At 39.2% G+C, this 16752-nt stretch overlaps 1 protein-coding gene across 2 annotated transcripts in view; it reads left to right on the top strand.

The window, feature by feature from the left end:
* The window catches only part of fbln1 (fibulin 1), a 51525-nt gene that overhangs the window by 7743 nt on the left and 27030 nt on the right, over window positions 1-16752 (top strand). For both annotated transcript variants that reach the window (XM_038288562.1, XM_038288563.1), the window contains exons 2-11: window positions 879-987; window positions 5395-5524; window positions 10451-10610; window positions 11551-11595; window positions 11708-11794; window positions 11951-12088; window positions 12182-12319; window positions 14160-14303; window positions 14384-14509; window positions 14625-14750. In XM_038288562.1, the coding sequence (XP_038144490.1) occupies window positions 879-987; window positions 5395-5524; window positions 10451-10610; window positions 11551-11595; window positions 11708-11794; window positions 11951-12088; window positions 12182-12319; window positions 14160-14303; window positions 14384-14509; window positions 14625-14750 (1203 nt within the window). The remainder of the gene's footprint in view (window positions 1-878; window positions 988-5394; window positions 5525-10450; window positions 10611-11550; window positions 11596-11707; window positions 11795-11950; window positions 12089-12181; window positions 12320-14159; window positions 14304-14383; window positions 14510-14624; window positions 14751-16752) is intronic.

Raw genomic sequence — 16752 nt, 5'->3', positions numbered from 1 at the left:
GCAGAGAATAGAGATAGAATGAAGCAGAATGATGAAAAAGGGGTCCCTATGTCCTCCATCAGTCAAATCCTATAGCAGCATAACTATAGAGATAGCTCAGGATAACACAAGCGTCTCTTACTATAAGCTTTATCAAAAAGGAAAGTTTTAAGCATACCCTTAAAAATAGATGTACATAACAAAATAGTGTTCATTAATTTTTAAGTTTTTTTTTTCCAGGCTGATTTTCAGCAGGGATGCTTGACCCTTTGATTTTATTGCAAGGAATTATTAAGGCCTAACGTAAAACATAGAGAGACTTTATGGACGTTAGGCTCACGACTATTAAGATTGCACATAAATGCACCATGCAAGCCCAATAAAAGCATGAATGATAAGTTTCTTATGGAAGGGCTGTCATCAGTGTATGACTTTACAAATGCTCCTCTGGTAGGATTTTTCCAAAAACTCAAGAAGAGTTAAAGCTGTTACAGTGGCTAATAGTGGTCTCACCTCATATTAAGCCATGAGGATTAAGCACATAATGGCTCTCCATGTGTGTAAAGGAAAGTGAGACCATTCTAGTGAATCTATGTAAACATCCCTGACCTGATGCCCCCCACCACGGAATTTAAACTTAAAAAATAGACAACTCCACATTAGGTATGTCACAAGTCTTCACTTTTTGATCCCAATTAAAGACAATCTACTCACATCATTGACAGCAATCATTCTTTATGAACTTTATAATATGCATCCCAACATGAGTTAATGATTAAAACTTCTGGTCCCACTAGAACCTTCATTTGGCAAGGTTCTAAACCCATGCAACCCAAGAAATAAAAAGTGACCTCCATGTTTTTTCACACTTAGTCAACATTTATTCATGTTTCCTACAGGAGAAGAGCAGATCTCATTAGACGACTGTTGTAAAGATGGCCAGAAGCATGCAAATGCTGACGAAGACTGTGCTTCCATCCCCCTCATTTCTGCTTCACCCACTTGCAGGTAAGAAGGTGCTTATTTGTTTTTAGCGGCTCAATTTATCTGACTTTAGAGGCACTGACAGACTCAGAGTTCACTCTGTCTTGAAAGGTCCTTTGTCACAATCTTTCACTTTGTATCATCTTTTACATAAGTTCTACTGGTCTTATCTCCTTAGTTTCTAAAAGGTATCTTGCAGTAATTTTTAGGATAAGATTTCCTAACTCCTGTAAACGTCTGAACACATCTTTCATTCTACATGAAACACTTATAGTGATGGGATAATGACATGTCTCCCTGTAACCTTATAGAGGGTGTTCTCTCACAGTTTGAAAGCCCCTGGGCCAGAGAGCTGTAACACGTATGGTAAATACACATGCAGTGGGGCAAAAAAAGTATTTAGTCAGCCACCAATAGTGCAAGTTCTCCCACTTAAAAAGATGAGAGAGGCCGGTAATTTTCATCATAGATATACCTCAACTATGAGAGACAAAATGAGAAAAAAAAAATCCAGAAAATCACATCGTCTGATTTTTAAAGAATTTATTTGCAAAATATGGTGGAAAATAAGTATTTGGTCAGTTACAAACAAGCAAGATTTCTGGCTCTCACAGACCTACACATACTTTTTTGCCCCACTGTATCTCATTCGGCCTTACTTATTTCACATTTCGCTAATTTATAGTGTAAGTGGAACTTGAGGATTGGAGAGTTTACCCAGGTTGGAGAAAAGTGAGTGAGCCTGTTTCAGATCATATGCATACCTTAGAGGTAAAACTGCGAATTAACGTGGAGTGAAATATAGAGGAAAAGCCTGAACAATCACACCGACAGCCTTTTCTGAGAGGGAGTAGCACTGATGTAAAAAAAAACAATGAGCACCTTCAACTTGACTCCCACCAAAAAAATATAAATTTAGTATTTGGAGTAATTTTTTTTCCTGGTGAGTACATAAACACCTGTTACGCCCACAAGGGCACACCATATTTAAGGACACAGAAAACTGAGGTACAAAAAAAAAAAAAAAAAAAAAATGTATTTCTTATTTGTTCTTTTGTTTAACTCTCTCTATAAAGCCTCTTTTCTCAAGTCATCTGTGGGGATGTTCTGTAGAGAAAAAAGAAACAGAAATAAATATTCTCAGCTTTTGTGTCCAAAAAAGAAAAGGGGAAAAAAAACAGAACCACAAAACCCAAACTATTAACAAAAAATTGGACCTGGTGAGCCGATCAAACTGTCTAAGCCCCTACTAGTACCGCACTACAGCAAAAAGAAACTACTAAGAGAAATAAAGAATCGAAAACAGGACAAACGGACCCACCAGGCCAAAATCCGAACAAATCCAAAACAAAGGCTAACAAAAATATTTTAAAAATATGGCAGGTCTGAGGTGTCAGCTGCAGCCTACAGCATCTGGGACTGGTGCATGTCATGATTTTATCCAAAGATCTGACCCACATGCAGAAAACCAAACAGAGAGACCAGGGGAAGGTTTAACAGGTTTATTATGAACTGGTAGATATGGGTCCAGTGCTGCTCTGAACACTGGTGAACCAGGACTGAAAAGTGAAGGGGAAGATCCTATGGTTAGTTCAGGCTCAGAGGGAAATTTGTGTTTCGATTTGTAAAAGGGAATAAAGGCAACAGGACTCACGTTTCCAGAAAAGGTGTCTTTCTTTGAATCCAGTCGGTGTGGGTTGTTCCAGTAATAGACTTGCTTGTTGGAGGGCGGACAGGGTTTACCCAGGCTGAGGTGTTTCCTTGATGAACGGAGGCGCTGACTGCCACTTAGATTTCCTATGGTACTTGAACGTTTTCTTGTGGAGATGAATCCCCTGCTCAGTGTGAAGCCCAGACAATCCTTGGGGAAAAGTTGATCCAAACCCCCTGTTAGAATCCTCAGCTCAGTTAGATGCTCAGAAAATCCTTCCAGGGGGAGAAGCTCAAAAACATCCAGTTTGCAGGATGACTTCCTACCGAGAGGCAAAGACAAAAAACAACAAGGTTAAGACTCCGGTGACAAAAACTCAGTTTGACTCAGCAAAACTCAGCTTGGCTAGAGTACCCAAAACTGGCAAACACTCTGGCGACGAGGTAGTGGCAGTCAGCAGCTTAAGAGTCCTCCGGTAATGAGGCAACCATCCGCAGGTGTGTGAGAAGGCCAACAAGAACCAGGTGCCACCTGGTGGTGGAGGAAAACAAAGAAAAACACAACCCACACAAACTGGATTCCTAACAGTGCGCCTCCGTGGTGGAGATTATTGAGCAAACATAAGGGTGGGGTGCCGCCAGATCAAAACCCAGCGTATTTATAGGCAGTCCAACAGCCACTAACAGCCATTAACCTGGCCAAAATATTTACCAAAAAAAATATACAAACTCCAAAACATACTAAACAAAAAAGAAAATTATAATAATTGAACTAAACTCAATATTAAACCATCTGGAAAGAATAATTAACTAAATAATTATGTGTCCAAAGCGCATAAAACACCACAGAAAAATACAGCTTTTTATAATGTTAGATACCTTCTGTTTGAACAGAATGACTGAGCTGCCAGCATTTACTGAGACAACATTTTAGGAAAAGTCCCTGATTTGTTCCCTGAGCCAAATTGCCGATTCATATCCTGTTAATGATGCAATAAAACTGCACTTCCCACAAATCAGTTTACTATGAACGAGTGGTTTGTTTTAATGATATTGTATTTTTTCTGATGTACATTTCTTTGCAGAAGCGGACAGTGCCTTTTTTTCACATAGTGTCTCATTAAAGTTGCATTTGAAATGTATGTGCTAGACCAACATAAAATAATGCTTGTGGATGGTGAAGCTAGTCAGAATTGATGGGAAGCTGAAAAGAAGAGTTAATTACAAGCTAATACTTTATAGATACTTTATAGGTCATATTGAAGTATATCCATCTATTAGAATGACCAAATCAAAGCTCAAATCAGCATAAACTTTGATTCAAATCTTGAAAACTGATGCAATGTAGGGCTGCAACTATTATTTCACAAATCGATTAATCCGTTCAATACTTGGTTATTCGATTAATCGATCAATAATCAGATTGCAAAAGATTGATTAAAGAAGATTTTTGTGAAATTAAATCAGGTGAATCTAAAACTTCTGCATAGAGCATATATATAGACAAGCAAGTTTTCTTTTAATCTAAAATGCAAAATGTATATGTATATATATATATATTTTTTTTTTTCAGTTACAATAATGGTATAATTACTGCTCTAAAAGGTGCTCTGTCAGCTAAAGGCATGTTTTAGAGTCTATAAGCTCCTCTTGAAGATGAATCAGTTACTGAATTAGTTGAAGATTATTTCAATAATTGATTAATCACGAATAATCCAATTAAGTTTTTCAGCTCTACTGTAATATACGCTTTACCACTAACCTAACTTGACTTGAATTCTTACAAAGAAAGATGAGCAAAGTATTCAATCTGTTGTTATGAAAATGTGATAGTGACATACCTTGAAAGACTTTTTGCTGCAATTACAGTAAAATGCAGCCCTGAGAGTTGTGGCTGAAAAAATTTTATTTTTATTTTCTGAGAATAAACAAAATCAAAATGTCTATAATCTTTCCTCCACAATTATCCATTTCCTGTATGGCTGTTGCACAAAATTAGATAAGAATATAATCCACTAAATTCCATTTAACAACAAAAACAAAAAGTAGCATCTACCGCTATGGAAACACTACAAATGTACGGAAGAGGATTAGGGCCACTGAAAAAAAAAAAAAAAAGTTAACTGATTTTTATTTTTTATTTTATTTCAGTATAGTATGGGGAAAAAGTCAGAATTCTGACATTTTTCTCTGAATTCTGAGATTAAAGTCAGAATTCTGACTTTTTTCTCAGAATTCTGACTTTAATCTCAGAATTCTGACTTTTTTCTCAGAATTCTGACCTTTTTATTGTCAGAATTCAGTCAGAATTCTGAGAAAAAGTCAGAATTCTGAGAAAAAAAGTCAGAATTCTGAGATTAATCTCAGAATTCTGACTTTTTTTCTCAGAATTCTGACCTTTTTATTGTCAGAATTCAGTCAGAATTCTGAGAAAAAGTCAGAATTCTGAGAAAAAAAGTCAGAATTCTGAAAAAAAAGTCAGAATTCTGAGATTAATCTCAGAATTCTGACTTTAATCTCAGAATTCTGACTTTTTTCCCATGTTAAACTGAAATAAAATGTAAAAATCAGTTTACTTTTTTTTTATTTTCAGTGGCCCTAATCCTCTTCCGTACAAATGGGAGATTCTCCTCTCAGAGTAAGGATATGTTTTGACTTTAAATTAACTCAACCAAAGCTCCCAGAAGGGCTTTAACCTAGATTTTTCCAGCATAGTTTGTTGACAGAAGTCACTGCGAATGTACCACCTGATATTTGTGTATGGTTTTTTTTCTCTGGCAGGATAGCACAGGAGCAGTGCTGCGTGTCGGTGCTGGAGGATAGAATGTGTTCCATTGGCATCAACGTGGCAAAAGACCAGGGAGTCTGCGATTCTCTACTCGCCAGCACCTGTGAGACCAAGACTAAAAAGGTTTGTTTTTGTCAGTTTATGGCCCCAAATGCTTGATAACCTAGTAGCTCACAGACAAACATGACAATGCAAGACTAATCAATAATTTTCATCCATGTGCATCCATCTTATTCCGATGGCAGCCAGTTTCTGTCTGAATTGAGCAGTTATGTGTCAGAACAAGGTTCTGTTTTGCAGAGCACTGTGAAAACTCGGTTGCAGCTTTTCAATAAGGCTAAGACATAAAAGGAAATCCTTCATTTGGATATCATGTACTTGAAATCTTAGTCATAATCTGATGGAAATTATGCATAACCTTAGCTTTCAGTTTAATAAGCTTTGATCCTCTGAAGACTTCACGTTGATGCAGTACCTACTATTGGAGGTGTCCGGGTTCTGTCCACTATCCACCTGGTTGAAATTGTGTATTGTTCCCTGTCCAAGGGGAATAGCTCTATGCTAGGTCTATATGCCTATTCTTACCATTTTAACATTTTTGTAACATTTTTCCAATGCTACAGCTTTAAAGGAATAGTACACCCAAAACATGATTAGCCTTCATTTTCTACTTACCCCCATGCTGAACAACACTCTGGAGTACTTTTTTGATATCTCAAATGCATCTGGAGATCTGGGAGGCTTCTTGCTGTCTGCTGACATTCAAATAATGGAGGTCTATGGCGCCCGAGGCAGAAAGGTCCATAAAAGTCCACAAAAAACGTGTCAATATTCCTCCATACTGCTCGTCCAATGTATTCCAAGTGTCCTGAGTGGTTAGCGTCCAGAATTTACTCGAAACGAAGTCATTTAGAATGTTTTTAGAGCATAAACAGTAGTGTATAGGATTTCCTGAAAGCGCGCGCCTGCGAGTTCACGACGCTACGGAAACTGCGGCAGACCAAACCAGATGAAAGTGCGCATTCAGCTCGGCAAAGAACTCATGCTCTTCCTCAACACTGAAGTCTTCAGACATTTTTCTTTCTTTCTTTGCACAGGTAAACAGCACATTTCTTCTTCTACGCTTGCATTATCGGCAGAGCAGACGCTGAATGCGCACTTTCATCTGGTTTGGTCTGCCGGCTTCCGTAGCGTCGTGAACGCGCAGGCGCACGCTTTCAGGAAATCCTATACACTACTGTTTATGCTCTAAAAACATTCTAAATGACTTCGTTTCGAGTAAATTCTGGATGCTACCCACTCAGGACACTTGGAATACATTGGACGAGCAGTATGGAGGAATATTGACACGTTTTTTGTGGACTTTTATGGACCTTTCTGCCTCGGGCGCCATAGACCTCCATTATTTGAATGTCAGCAGACAGCAAGAAGCCTCCCAGATCTCCAGATGCATTTGAGATATCAAAAAAGTACTCCAGAGTGTTGTTCAGCATGGGGGTGAGTAGAAAATGAAGGCTAATCATGTTTTGGGTGTACTATTCCTTTAATGTATTATATTTGGGTTTTATGTGATAGACTATCAGAAAGAGGCGTGTGAATCGGAAGCACAAGGGAATAATTTTTATTTAAAAAACAAAAAGCTGACGACTGCATAATATAAGCCTTTATATTATGCTCTGCTTAGCAAATGATCTGAGCCCAAGACCAAAGAGTAAACCAGGTCGGTCCGGGATAAATTTGTTTAAAGCAGGGTTAAGCTGTGTAGGGGATTGTTGGCCTAGTGATTAGAGCAGTGAGCTTGTGATCTGAGAAGGTTGCAAGTACCCGGTTCGATCCCCACAGCCTCCACTCTGGGTTCCTGAGCAAAACCCCTAACCCAACACTGCTCCCCGGGCGCCACACAACGGCAGCCCACGGCTCACCAAGGGGATGGGTTAAATGCAGATACATTTCTCCAATATGAGCTCAATAAAGTCTAATTATTATTAAGGTGTGTAACAATATTGTTGCAAATTTCAAACATCGCAAGAAACAAAAAAATCTGTTCTGAAAAAAAAAACCTCCTAAGACATACTGTAGCTGTTCATTTCATCCGCCAGCTATGAGTTCTATGTGAGCTTCACAGATCCACTGATCTGTGAAGTCGTTGACTGGAAAGCTGATACTATCTGTATGTATTCCCTTTATTAAAGAAATGTAAGTTAAAAAGAAATAACTGAATTTTAATCCTGTTGAAAATGCGGAGGAAGGAGCTCTGATTAGATCTACCTAACTCATCGTCAGTAACATATCCTGTGAGCAGGGTGTTTTGCTCCTTTACTTTCACAGTTGTGTAGGATTAAGTGTTGGTCTGCTTCATACTGTAGATCATAATGTGACATAATGTAAAAAACGTTAAACTTCTGTGGAAACTTAGCACACACCTAAATCCTCCTCTAAAGCAAAATGTCTAAACCGCTGCTGCTCTTTCTATTCATATTTCCAAGAAATGATTAAGGAAGCCTTATTTTTTCTTTCTTTATCTGAATGTTAGATCCTTTGGCAATAAATGGATAAATTATAGTAGAATAAAAAAATTGTATGCACTTTCTTTCCTTATTGTCTGCATGGGCAGGATGAGGCATGCCGATCCAGGAAAAAAATGAGTTTGTTGCTGCCAGAGAAATGATAAACTCACTGCAGAGCTTTTCACAGGCTCACAGCCAACCACTGTTTAGCTTCCCTGCATCTGCATTTACTCTCAAACTAACCCAATCTTGTGTTTTCACAATATTTTACCCATCAGCACATCTGGGGTTGTTTTAAAGGGCAGCTTTAGGTAGGTTTGTGTGTTTATTTGACGAGGTTGTCAGTAGAGGAACTTGTCTTTGCTTGATCAGGCTTGTACCTCAATGTCATGGATAACAGAAGGCGACCTGGATTATAGGTAAATGATTCCTTCACCCTAGATGCAAAGAAATATTCAGGGAGTTTTAGTTTTTGTGTGTAGTTTAGATAATACTTTACACATTTACTGTGAAGGGAACTTTAAAGTAAGCAGTTAACTTAATAGCTATTTTTTAAACTATGAGAGGAAGCCAGGCTACCTAGACAGAGAACATGCAAACTCCCTGCAAAAATACTCCAAGCCTGGGATCAAACCCAAGACTATCTCACTCAAAGACAATAATATAAACAACAGCACTCTAATGCTACGTTCGCACCGGACGCAGCAAGAGCAGCAAAATCGCGTCTGCTGCTTCATTTTTGCTGCTTGTACCAGTTTAGTTCTGACGTGCGGCTGAAGCAGCTTTGCTGCTCTGGCTGCACGGTGCAAAAGTGGGTCTGACGCGCGTTGGGCGGAGCTTCACTATCCTTTCTCTGCCTTGCAGATATATTTGCTGTGATCAGTGGGAATAAAGTAGTTTTAATATGTTTTTAAGTGGGAAAATCCACCTGAAAACGTAAACATTGCAGTCAGTTCATCCAGATTACCATCCTGCCTTCCAATATTATTTCTGTCTGAGCCGCTCAGACCCCCACATACCAGCGGGGCGCTGTCAGTAGGAATCCCATACAACAGCAGCCTCTGGCCAGGTCGCCTCCTCGCGGTTCACCACGGCGGCTGGTAGGTGTTTTTCATCTAAATAATCTAAACTACAGGCACCAGGATAATAAAAGCAAACATATTCTGCCGGCAGATTTCTGCATTTTAAGTTAATTTAGGCGTTAAACTGTTTCAGAGGAGCGATCATAGCGCTCTGTGTCATCAGCGCTGTGTCTGTCTCACGGCCTGCTCCCAGATCAGCAACCATTGACTTTGCAAGTAAACTCGCTGCATCTGTCGCGCCTACTGCGTCCGGTGTGAACGCAGCATAAGGGAACATGTCCAGAATATCGTTTGCACTCTATTATTTTGTTTAATTGATTGACATGAAGATTAGTAGGTTTAAAGTTGGTATTTTTTACCTGATAAGTCAATTTCTTAAAATGTAGGATTCCTTAAGCCGGGCATAGGCTCATGATTTTTTGCCCTTTTCGGGCCGATTTTCCAGACATGCAAGTATTTTTTCAAACTTGCCGAGTTTCAGCCTTATCATGCATCCTGGGTTGTGCAGGGTACAGGGGGTAGCGAGGAATTGTAAGGTCGGGAGAAGATCAAACATGTTTAAAATTTTGTTGGCCGCCTAGAGGTGTTTGTGGACAAATCCTGCTGTTGAAGTAGAGCTACGAGCAGATTTACCAGAACCTCGAGCACTGCGCATGTGCAAACAAGGGAGTTCTTCCTTTTCCAGATTGACATGTCTGTGAGCTGAGAAATTTTAAACCCTGTTTCAATGTACAGTTTGAGCTGTAGCTGCGTGCAACGATTGAAAATGTTGCAAAGTTTATGCATTTTTTTAGAAGCCAAAGCTCATCTGATTTCATATGAGTGAACCTGCGTCCCTCACGCAATCTCAAATGTCTCTGTGCAGCACGTTTTCCATTGCTGTTTTTAGATGTGAACTTATAGTAAGTTCAGTGCCTACCTCAAGCAGTGCTTAGGTTAAATGCAGGGTACATAGCTTGTGATTAAATAGATTTTGTTGTAACCTATTTTCAATAAACTTCAGGTTTGTTTGGTCTGAGTATCTATGTAATGTTTGAGATTCTGGCTTGTGTACAATCTCCCATTGTCTGTGCTCTCTTCAGTGTCAGCTGTCAGATCTAAACCTGCATTAAGCTCACTCTCCTACTACACAGACGGAGCACACATCAGCCAGAGGGGATCATGTCAACTCATCTCCTGCATGTTTCTTACATGCTTCCTGTCCCAGATATTTGCTTTCTGAAGGATGTCAGCTGGTGTATCTTCTTAGATCTCATCTATCTATTTTGAGGCATTCTGACAGACCATCTGGAAGTTTCTACAAGTATAATCAAAGTCTAAACAAGATGTCCTCGCTACATTTAAACAATCAGCCCTTGGTCTATCTTCTGTCCTTTCCTGTTTTCATTCCAGGGCTTTCTTCTTCTGGAACATGACTTCCTGGTGCCACGTTTTTACTTTTTTTGTCATCTTTTACACAGATATGCTGTGACTGTTGTCTCCTTGGCAAAGCAGCTCAGGAACTGAACATACCCTGCGACCACAACCTGTTTATCGGCTACCAGTGCAGCCTGGTGTCAAGGGCCTGCTGTATGGATGGAGTTCCAGACAACCAGACAGCAGAACTAGAACAGTCTAAATGTAGGTAAAAGCAGATAATTAATACTGAAATTACTATATGATATAAAAAAAGAAAAAAACAAAGGAAAAAGGAAAAAAAAAGGAAGAGGAAATCTGTACAAAATACAAAGGTGCTGCCCTCTGGTGGACAAATATTGTCTATCTATCTATCTATCTATCTATCTATCTATCTGTCTGTCTGTCTGTCTGTCTGTCTGTCTGTCTGTCTGTCTGTCTGTCTGTCTGAGGGGAATTTTTGGAAATAGAGCAGTTTTAGGAAGAAGCTGATTCATCATATTCTCACCTGTGAATTGAAATCAGTGGCTTATGATGCACAAAATGAAAGAAAGATTTAAAGACATTGAGCTTCTCTGGAGGATTTCATGTAAAAAGTTAGAAATATCAAACTTAGTTACCTCTGCACATTGTGGTATAGCATCAGGAGGAAAACTCTGTTGACTGTTTGAAGTTTGGCATAAGCATGACACGCTAAACATGTAGAAGAAGGTTTTCTTGTTAGATGGGACCAAAAATTTACCTTTTTTGGCCAAAAGGCAAAATATTGAATGTAATATATTCTATATTCTAATATATTCTAATACGGCATGACATCCTGATCATACCCTATCCACTGTAAAAACATAGTGATTTAGACTTACTGCAGATCAGAGTTGAAGGGAACAGATATGGGGCTAAATGTCTTATGTTCTTAAAATAAAAAAACAAACAAACAAAAAAGAGGGTCAGAAGGTGCAAAAAATGCAAGGCTGTTTTGGAGATACATTTTCCAGCAGGAAAAGCCTTAGATCAATGTATGACTTCATGTTAGTCTAACACACAGACACAAACAAACACTTAAAAAGTAAATCTAAGTAAGTCTAACCTTGTTTTTGTAGTTTTTATTTTATTGTTTTTAATGAATATGAACTACATATTGATATTTACTCTCTGTGACCCACAGTGACCAATAATAACGCTACATCAGGGACAGACCTTACATGCAGAGGTAAAGTGGCTTTTTTTTAAAAAGATGTCATTTTCTCTTCCCATATGCTTTATTATTTCAAATGCTCTCATTGCTAAGAAATTATCTAAACCAAACTTCTGCTGTTTCTCAGAAAAGTGCGCTCACGTTTGTGTTGGGAATGACACATGTGCCTGTTTGAAAGGATATAAACTCAAACCTGATGGGAGGAGATGTGAAGGTAAAGGAACTTGTTAAACTTGGACATTAAGAGAATATGTGAAGCATTATAATGCAAATACTGATGGATTAATGAAACAGAAAGAGACAGTCCTGAGATAGCAATAGTCCTGTTAGGATATGATGGCTCATGTTTAGTGAACTTTTGGTTTCTCAGACATCAATGAGTGCCTGTTGGGATCCAGTGACTGTCGGGGAGGCGAGCGTTGCATCAACACCGAGGGCTCGTTCCGTTGCATTAGAGAGGTCAGCTGTGGGACCGGCTATGAACTTACTGAAAACAACGACTGCAAAGGTTGAATGCATTGTCTTCTTTTCTTCATACCTTCTGTTGGCTGGTGTTTGCATGCAATGTCCTAATTAGCATTTCTGCCTTGACTTCTTCCAGACATAGATGAGTGTGAGAACGGTATCCATAACTGTGGGGAGCAGTTTGTTTGCCAAAACTCCCAGGGGTCATTCCGTTGTGTCCCAAAGAACACATGCAGCGAGGGATTTATCCAGGATGCACTGGGAAACTGCATAGGTATGATCTATGTTCTCATGCAGAAGGCTTTCAAAAGTTTCAAGGAAACAAGAATTAAAACACCACCAAGATTACTGTCCTTCTTTAGGTGTTTTCGGCTCTTTAGGGTTAATGATACAAATTTCTGATCTCTTTCTTGTTGTCCTATGACCAACTTCTATGTGAAAACTAGAAACTATTATCTTTGTTCTTCTTTTCATGTGATTAAATAGGTGGACTTTTAAACTGGCTTTTGCATCTTGAATTCAGAATTAAAAACGACAAGTAAGACTAAATTGTGTAGCTATTAGGGTCGTCAAAAGTATCGATACTCAAAAAAGTATCGATACTGAAAAGTTGTATCCGGATACAATACTCTAGTGCTACCACCAGTGGCACCTAAACAGTCATTCATCTTATGCGCAGATTAGAGATTAATGCACTTTCTGAACACTGTGTGATTGAATAATTCTGTGCACTTTTCGGTTTCAGACTTTTTTCTATAACAGGTGCAGCTGCTGAGAATAATTTTGGTTTTTAACCGGTTTGGCTAGTGTCATTGTTATGTGTGTAAAGCATAGCCAAGGAAGGAAAACTTAATTTTAATTTTGTAAGTTTTTTATCAAGCTTGCTTAATATTGTGCGCAGCATACAACCTCAAAATATTGTTTATTGTATTTATTTATCTATTTATTGTATTTTGTTTATTAATGAAAAAATTTCTGTTGAATTTTGGAGTCTTTGTTTTTATCCTTGTGGTATCGAAAATGACATAGAGTATCGAATATTTTACTTAGTATCGGTATCGAGTTGAAAAGTTTAGTATCGTGACAACCCTAGTAGCTATACAGTTTACTTGAACTTGACATCCTTCAGTTTGTATAGCAGAGACTCCTATACTTTAATTTCCCCAGATACCACCTCCACCTTCCATGGAGGAAGCCTGAGGCGCTCCTATGAGAGCCCAGAGACATAGTCCCTCCAGCGTATCCTTGGGCGTCCCCTGGGCCTCCTCCCGGTGGGATGTGCTTGGAACACCTCCTGAGGGAGGCGTCCAGGGTGCATATGAAAAAGATGTCCAAGGCACTTCAGCTGACTCCTCTCAATGTTGAAAAGAAGTAGCTCTACTTCGTGCCTCTGGCATATGATCGAGATCTTCACCCTATTCTATCTTTAAAGGACAGGGTGAGACGGTTCAGGGGAGAGAGCTTGTTTTGGCCGCTTGTATCCAGAATCTTCTTCTTTCCTGTATGGACGATAGGAGCTACCTTTTCGCCCACCTTTTCACCACAACAGAGCACTTAAAGCAGAAACTCTCCTCCAACCTAAAGGGGACAAGCCACCTTTTTCTGGTGGAGAACCATGGCCTCAGATATTGAGGAGCCGATTCTCATTCTGGCTGCTTCGCACTTGACTGTAAACGTCTAAATGCATGCTGTAGGTCCTAATAGGAGGGAGCCGGCAGAACCACATCATTTGCATAGACGAGATCCACTTTTTCACAGTTACAATTCTCAATAACCATGTACTGTTTATGTACAATATCTGAATGTATAAGGGATAATGCATTGATGCTCTGCACATTGGTGATATATTTGGTCAGATGGCCATCTGACCAAATATATCATTCTCTTAAGGCCCACATATGTGTATTTGAGTGGCTAAGACAGTAAAGATGAAAAGATTCCATTTTATAGTCACTTTGTGGTGACCTATCAATAAGAGCTTGACCGTAGTGTTTGATGAATCCAATGATTTAGAAAAAAATACCAAACTGTAAAGTATTATTTACTCGATTTACCTTAAAATGTGCATTTTACAATGTAGAAAGCAGATAATTTAACATTTTCTGTGTTTCCAGATATCAATGAATGCGTCACTGAGAAGAGTCCTTGCCACAGAGGGCAAATCTGCATCAACACGGTTGGCTCCTACAGCTGCCAGAGAAACTCTGTGAATTGCGGCCGGGGCTACCACCTCAATGATGATGGCACGCGCTGTATCGGTAGGACAGAGAAGTGAACCCCGTTTAGGCCTTACTTTAAACACCCTAGATGTTCACTAAATTTCTTCACATCTCTCAAGATATCGACGAGTGTAAAGGACCTCAACCAGTCTGTGAAGGTCATGCCTGTATCAACCAACTGGGTTCGTACCGCTGCGAGTGTGAAACTGGATACAACTTTAACAGCATCACTCGTCTTTGTGAAGGTAAGCTCTTCAAAAATAAATATCTTGATGCATGAATCAAAGACATGCATAGACCTGCAAATAAGACTTGGTGTTATCTTCACTCTTACGCTTTTTATAATAATCTTTCTTTTAGATATTAATGAGTGCAGGCATTACCCTGGACGGCTATGTGCTCATAAATGTGACAATACCCCGGGGTCCTACAAGTGTACCTGCACCACAGGTTTCAAACTGGCTGCAGATGGCAGGAACTGTGATGGTGAGCTAATACTTATCACTGCATTTTACAACTTTTTAGATTTTTTTAAATATATCCTGAAACATTAAAGACAGTAAGTTGTTTTTTTGTTCCCAGAAATTGAAACCACAAATAAAAGCGTCAATATCTCTCCTTGGACAGTTTCTACTGCTGCGCACAAATATATATTTTTTTATACACAGCAGTAACTTTCATACAATTTGAATTTGATTAAGGGATAGAATATACAGTTATATTCTTTATTTTTATCTGCCTAAGGAAAAGTGGCTTTGATAGGCCATTCAGTTTAGATCATTTGAATTTACCTGGTTATTATTCAAATTATTATTGTTGCATTACACTTTTGCAGACATGTCGTTCTTCTTACCAAAGCTAAGGAAAAGGCTTTTGTCATGACAGATTCAGAAACAAGTTTATTGCCAAGCAGGTTTGCACTTACAAAGAATTTGACTTGGTGTTGAAGGTGCAGACAAATTAGATCTACATTCAGAATATATGTACAATATACTATATATAGTATGTAGCTATGTACTATATACACCGTGGCTGTGTGTTAATATAACGACCATATATCAACCATATATAAACCATGTTAATATATCAACCATGCTTTAACAGAATGAAAAAAAAGCAGGCCTAGATATATAGCTTATAGCTTTTCAGGCAATCGCTGCATTCAAACAATTCCTTTATCTTCTAAACCTCCCAGAAGGTATTTTGCCCCACTCCTCATGAGCAAGCTGCTCCAGTCTCAGGTTTAAAGGCTGCCTTTTTCTAGAGGGCCTGTTTCAGCTCCTTCCAAAGATACTAAATAGGATTTATATCAGGGCTTATTGAAGGCCACTTCACAAAAGGCCAGTGTTTTCCTGTTAGCCATCCTTAGGTGTTTTTAACTTCTGTTTTTGGTCATTATCCTTTTGAGGGCCAATGACCAGGCTTTTAGGCACTTTGCAGCCCATTTCTCTCTAGAATCCCTTGATAGTCTGAAGATTTTGTTGTGCCTTGTAGAGATTCAGACACCCTGTGTAAGTTGAAACAAAGCAGCCCTACAACATAACTACTGTAAGCCCCTCCATGTTTCGCAGTAGGGACAATGTTTTTTTGAGATGTTACCTTTTTCTCTTTGTGAACATCGAGCTGATATGCCTTGGTTAAACAGTCCATTTTTATCTCATCTGTCCATAGAACATTCTCCCAGAAGCTTTGTGGCAAATTCCAGTCTGCCCTTTTAATAATTTTTTTCAACAACGGTGTCCTGGTCGGTTGTGTCCCATAAACTCTACTAAAGCTTAAATAATAACACAAGGTGTGTAACTGTCATGATCTTATTTGATGATCTGACCCACATGCAGAAAACCACTCAGAAGAACCAGGGGAAGGTTTAACAGGTTTTTTTGAAATTTAGTAGAGATGGGTCCAGTGGTGCTCTGAATGCTGGCGAATCGGGATTGAAAAGATAAAGGGTAAGTTTCTGTGTTTAGTTCAGGCTCAGTGGGAAATTTGAGCTACGATTTGCAAAAGGCAGAAAAAGCAACAGGACTCACGTTTCCAGAAAAGGTGTCTTTCTCTGAATCCAGTTGGTGTGGGTTGTTCCAGATATTGGTTTGCTCGTTGGAGGGCGGACAGGGTTTACCCAGGTTAAGGTGATTTCCTTTGGTACCCAGGTTAAGGAAATTTCCTTTGGTACTTGAACGGTTCTTGTGGAGATAAATCCCCTGCTTAGTGTGAAGCTCAAACAATTGTTTGGGGAAAAGTAGATCCAAACCTCCAGTTTGAATCCCCAGCTCAGTTTGTAACTCAAGACTATCCTTCCACGGGGAGAAGGTCCAAAACATCCAGTTAGCAGGATGACTTCCTGCCGAGAGGCAATGACAAAAACAACAAGGTTAAGACTCAGGTAGACAAAAAGTCAGTTTGACTCAGGAAAACTCAGCTTGGCTAGAGTACCCAAAACTGGCAAACAGTCTGGTGTCGAGTTAGTGGCAGTCAGCAGCATAAGAGT

The sequence above is a fragment of the Cyprinodon tularosa genome, unplaced genomic scaffold (genome assembly GCF_016077235.1).
Source record: "Cyprinodon tularosa strain WSP-4 unplaced genomic scaffold, ASM1607723v1 ctg258, whole genome shotgun sequence".
Lineage (NCBI taxonomy): Eukaryota > Metazoa > Chordata > Actinopteri > Cyprinodontiformes > Cyprinodontidae > Cyprinodon > Cyprinodon tularosa.
This window is presented reverse-complemented; position numbering and strand designations above follow the sequence as displayed.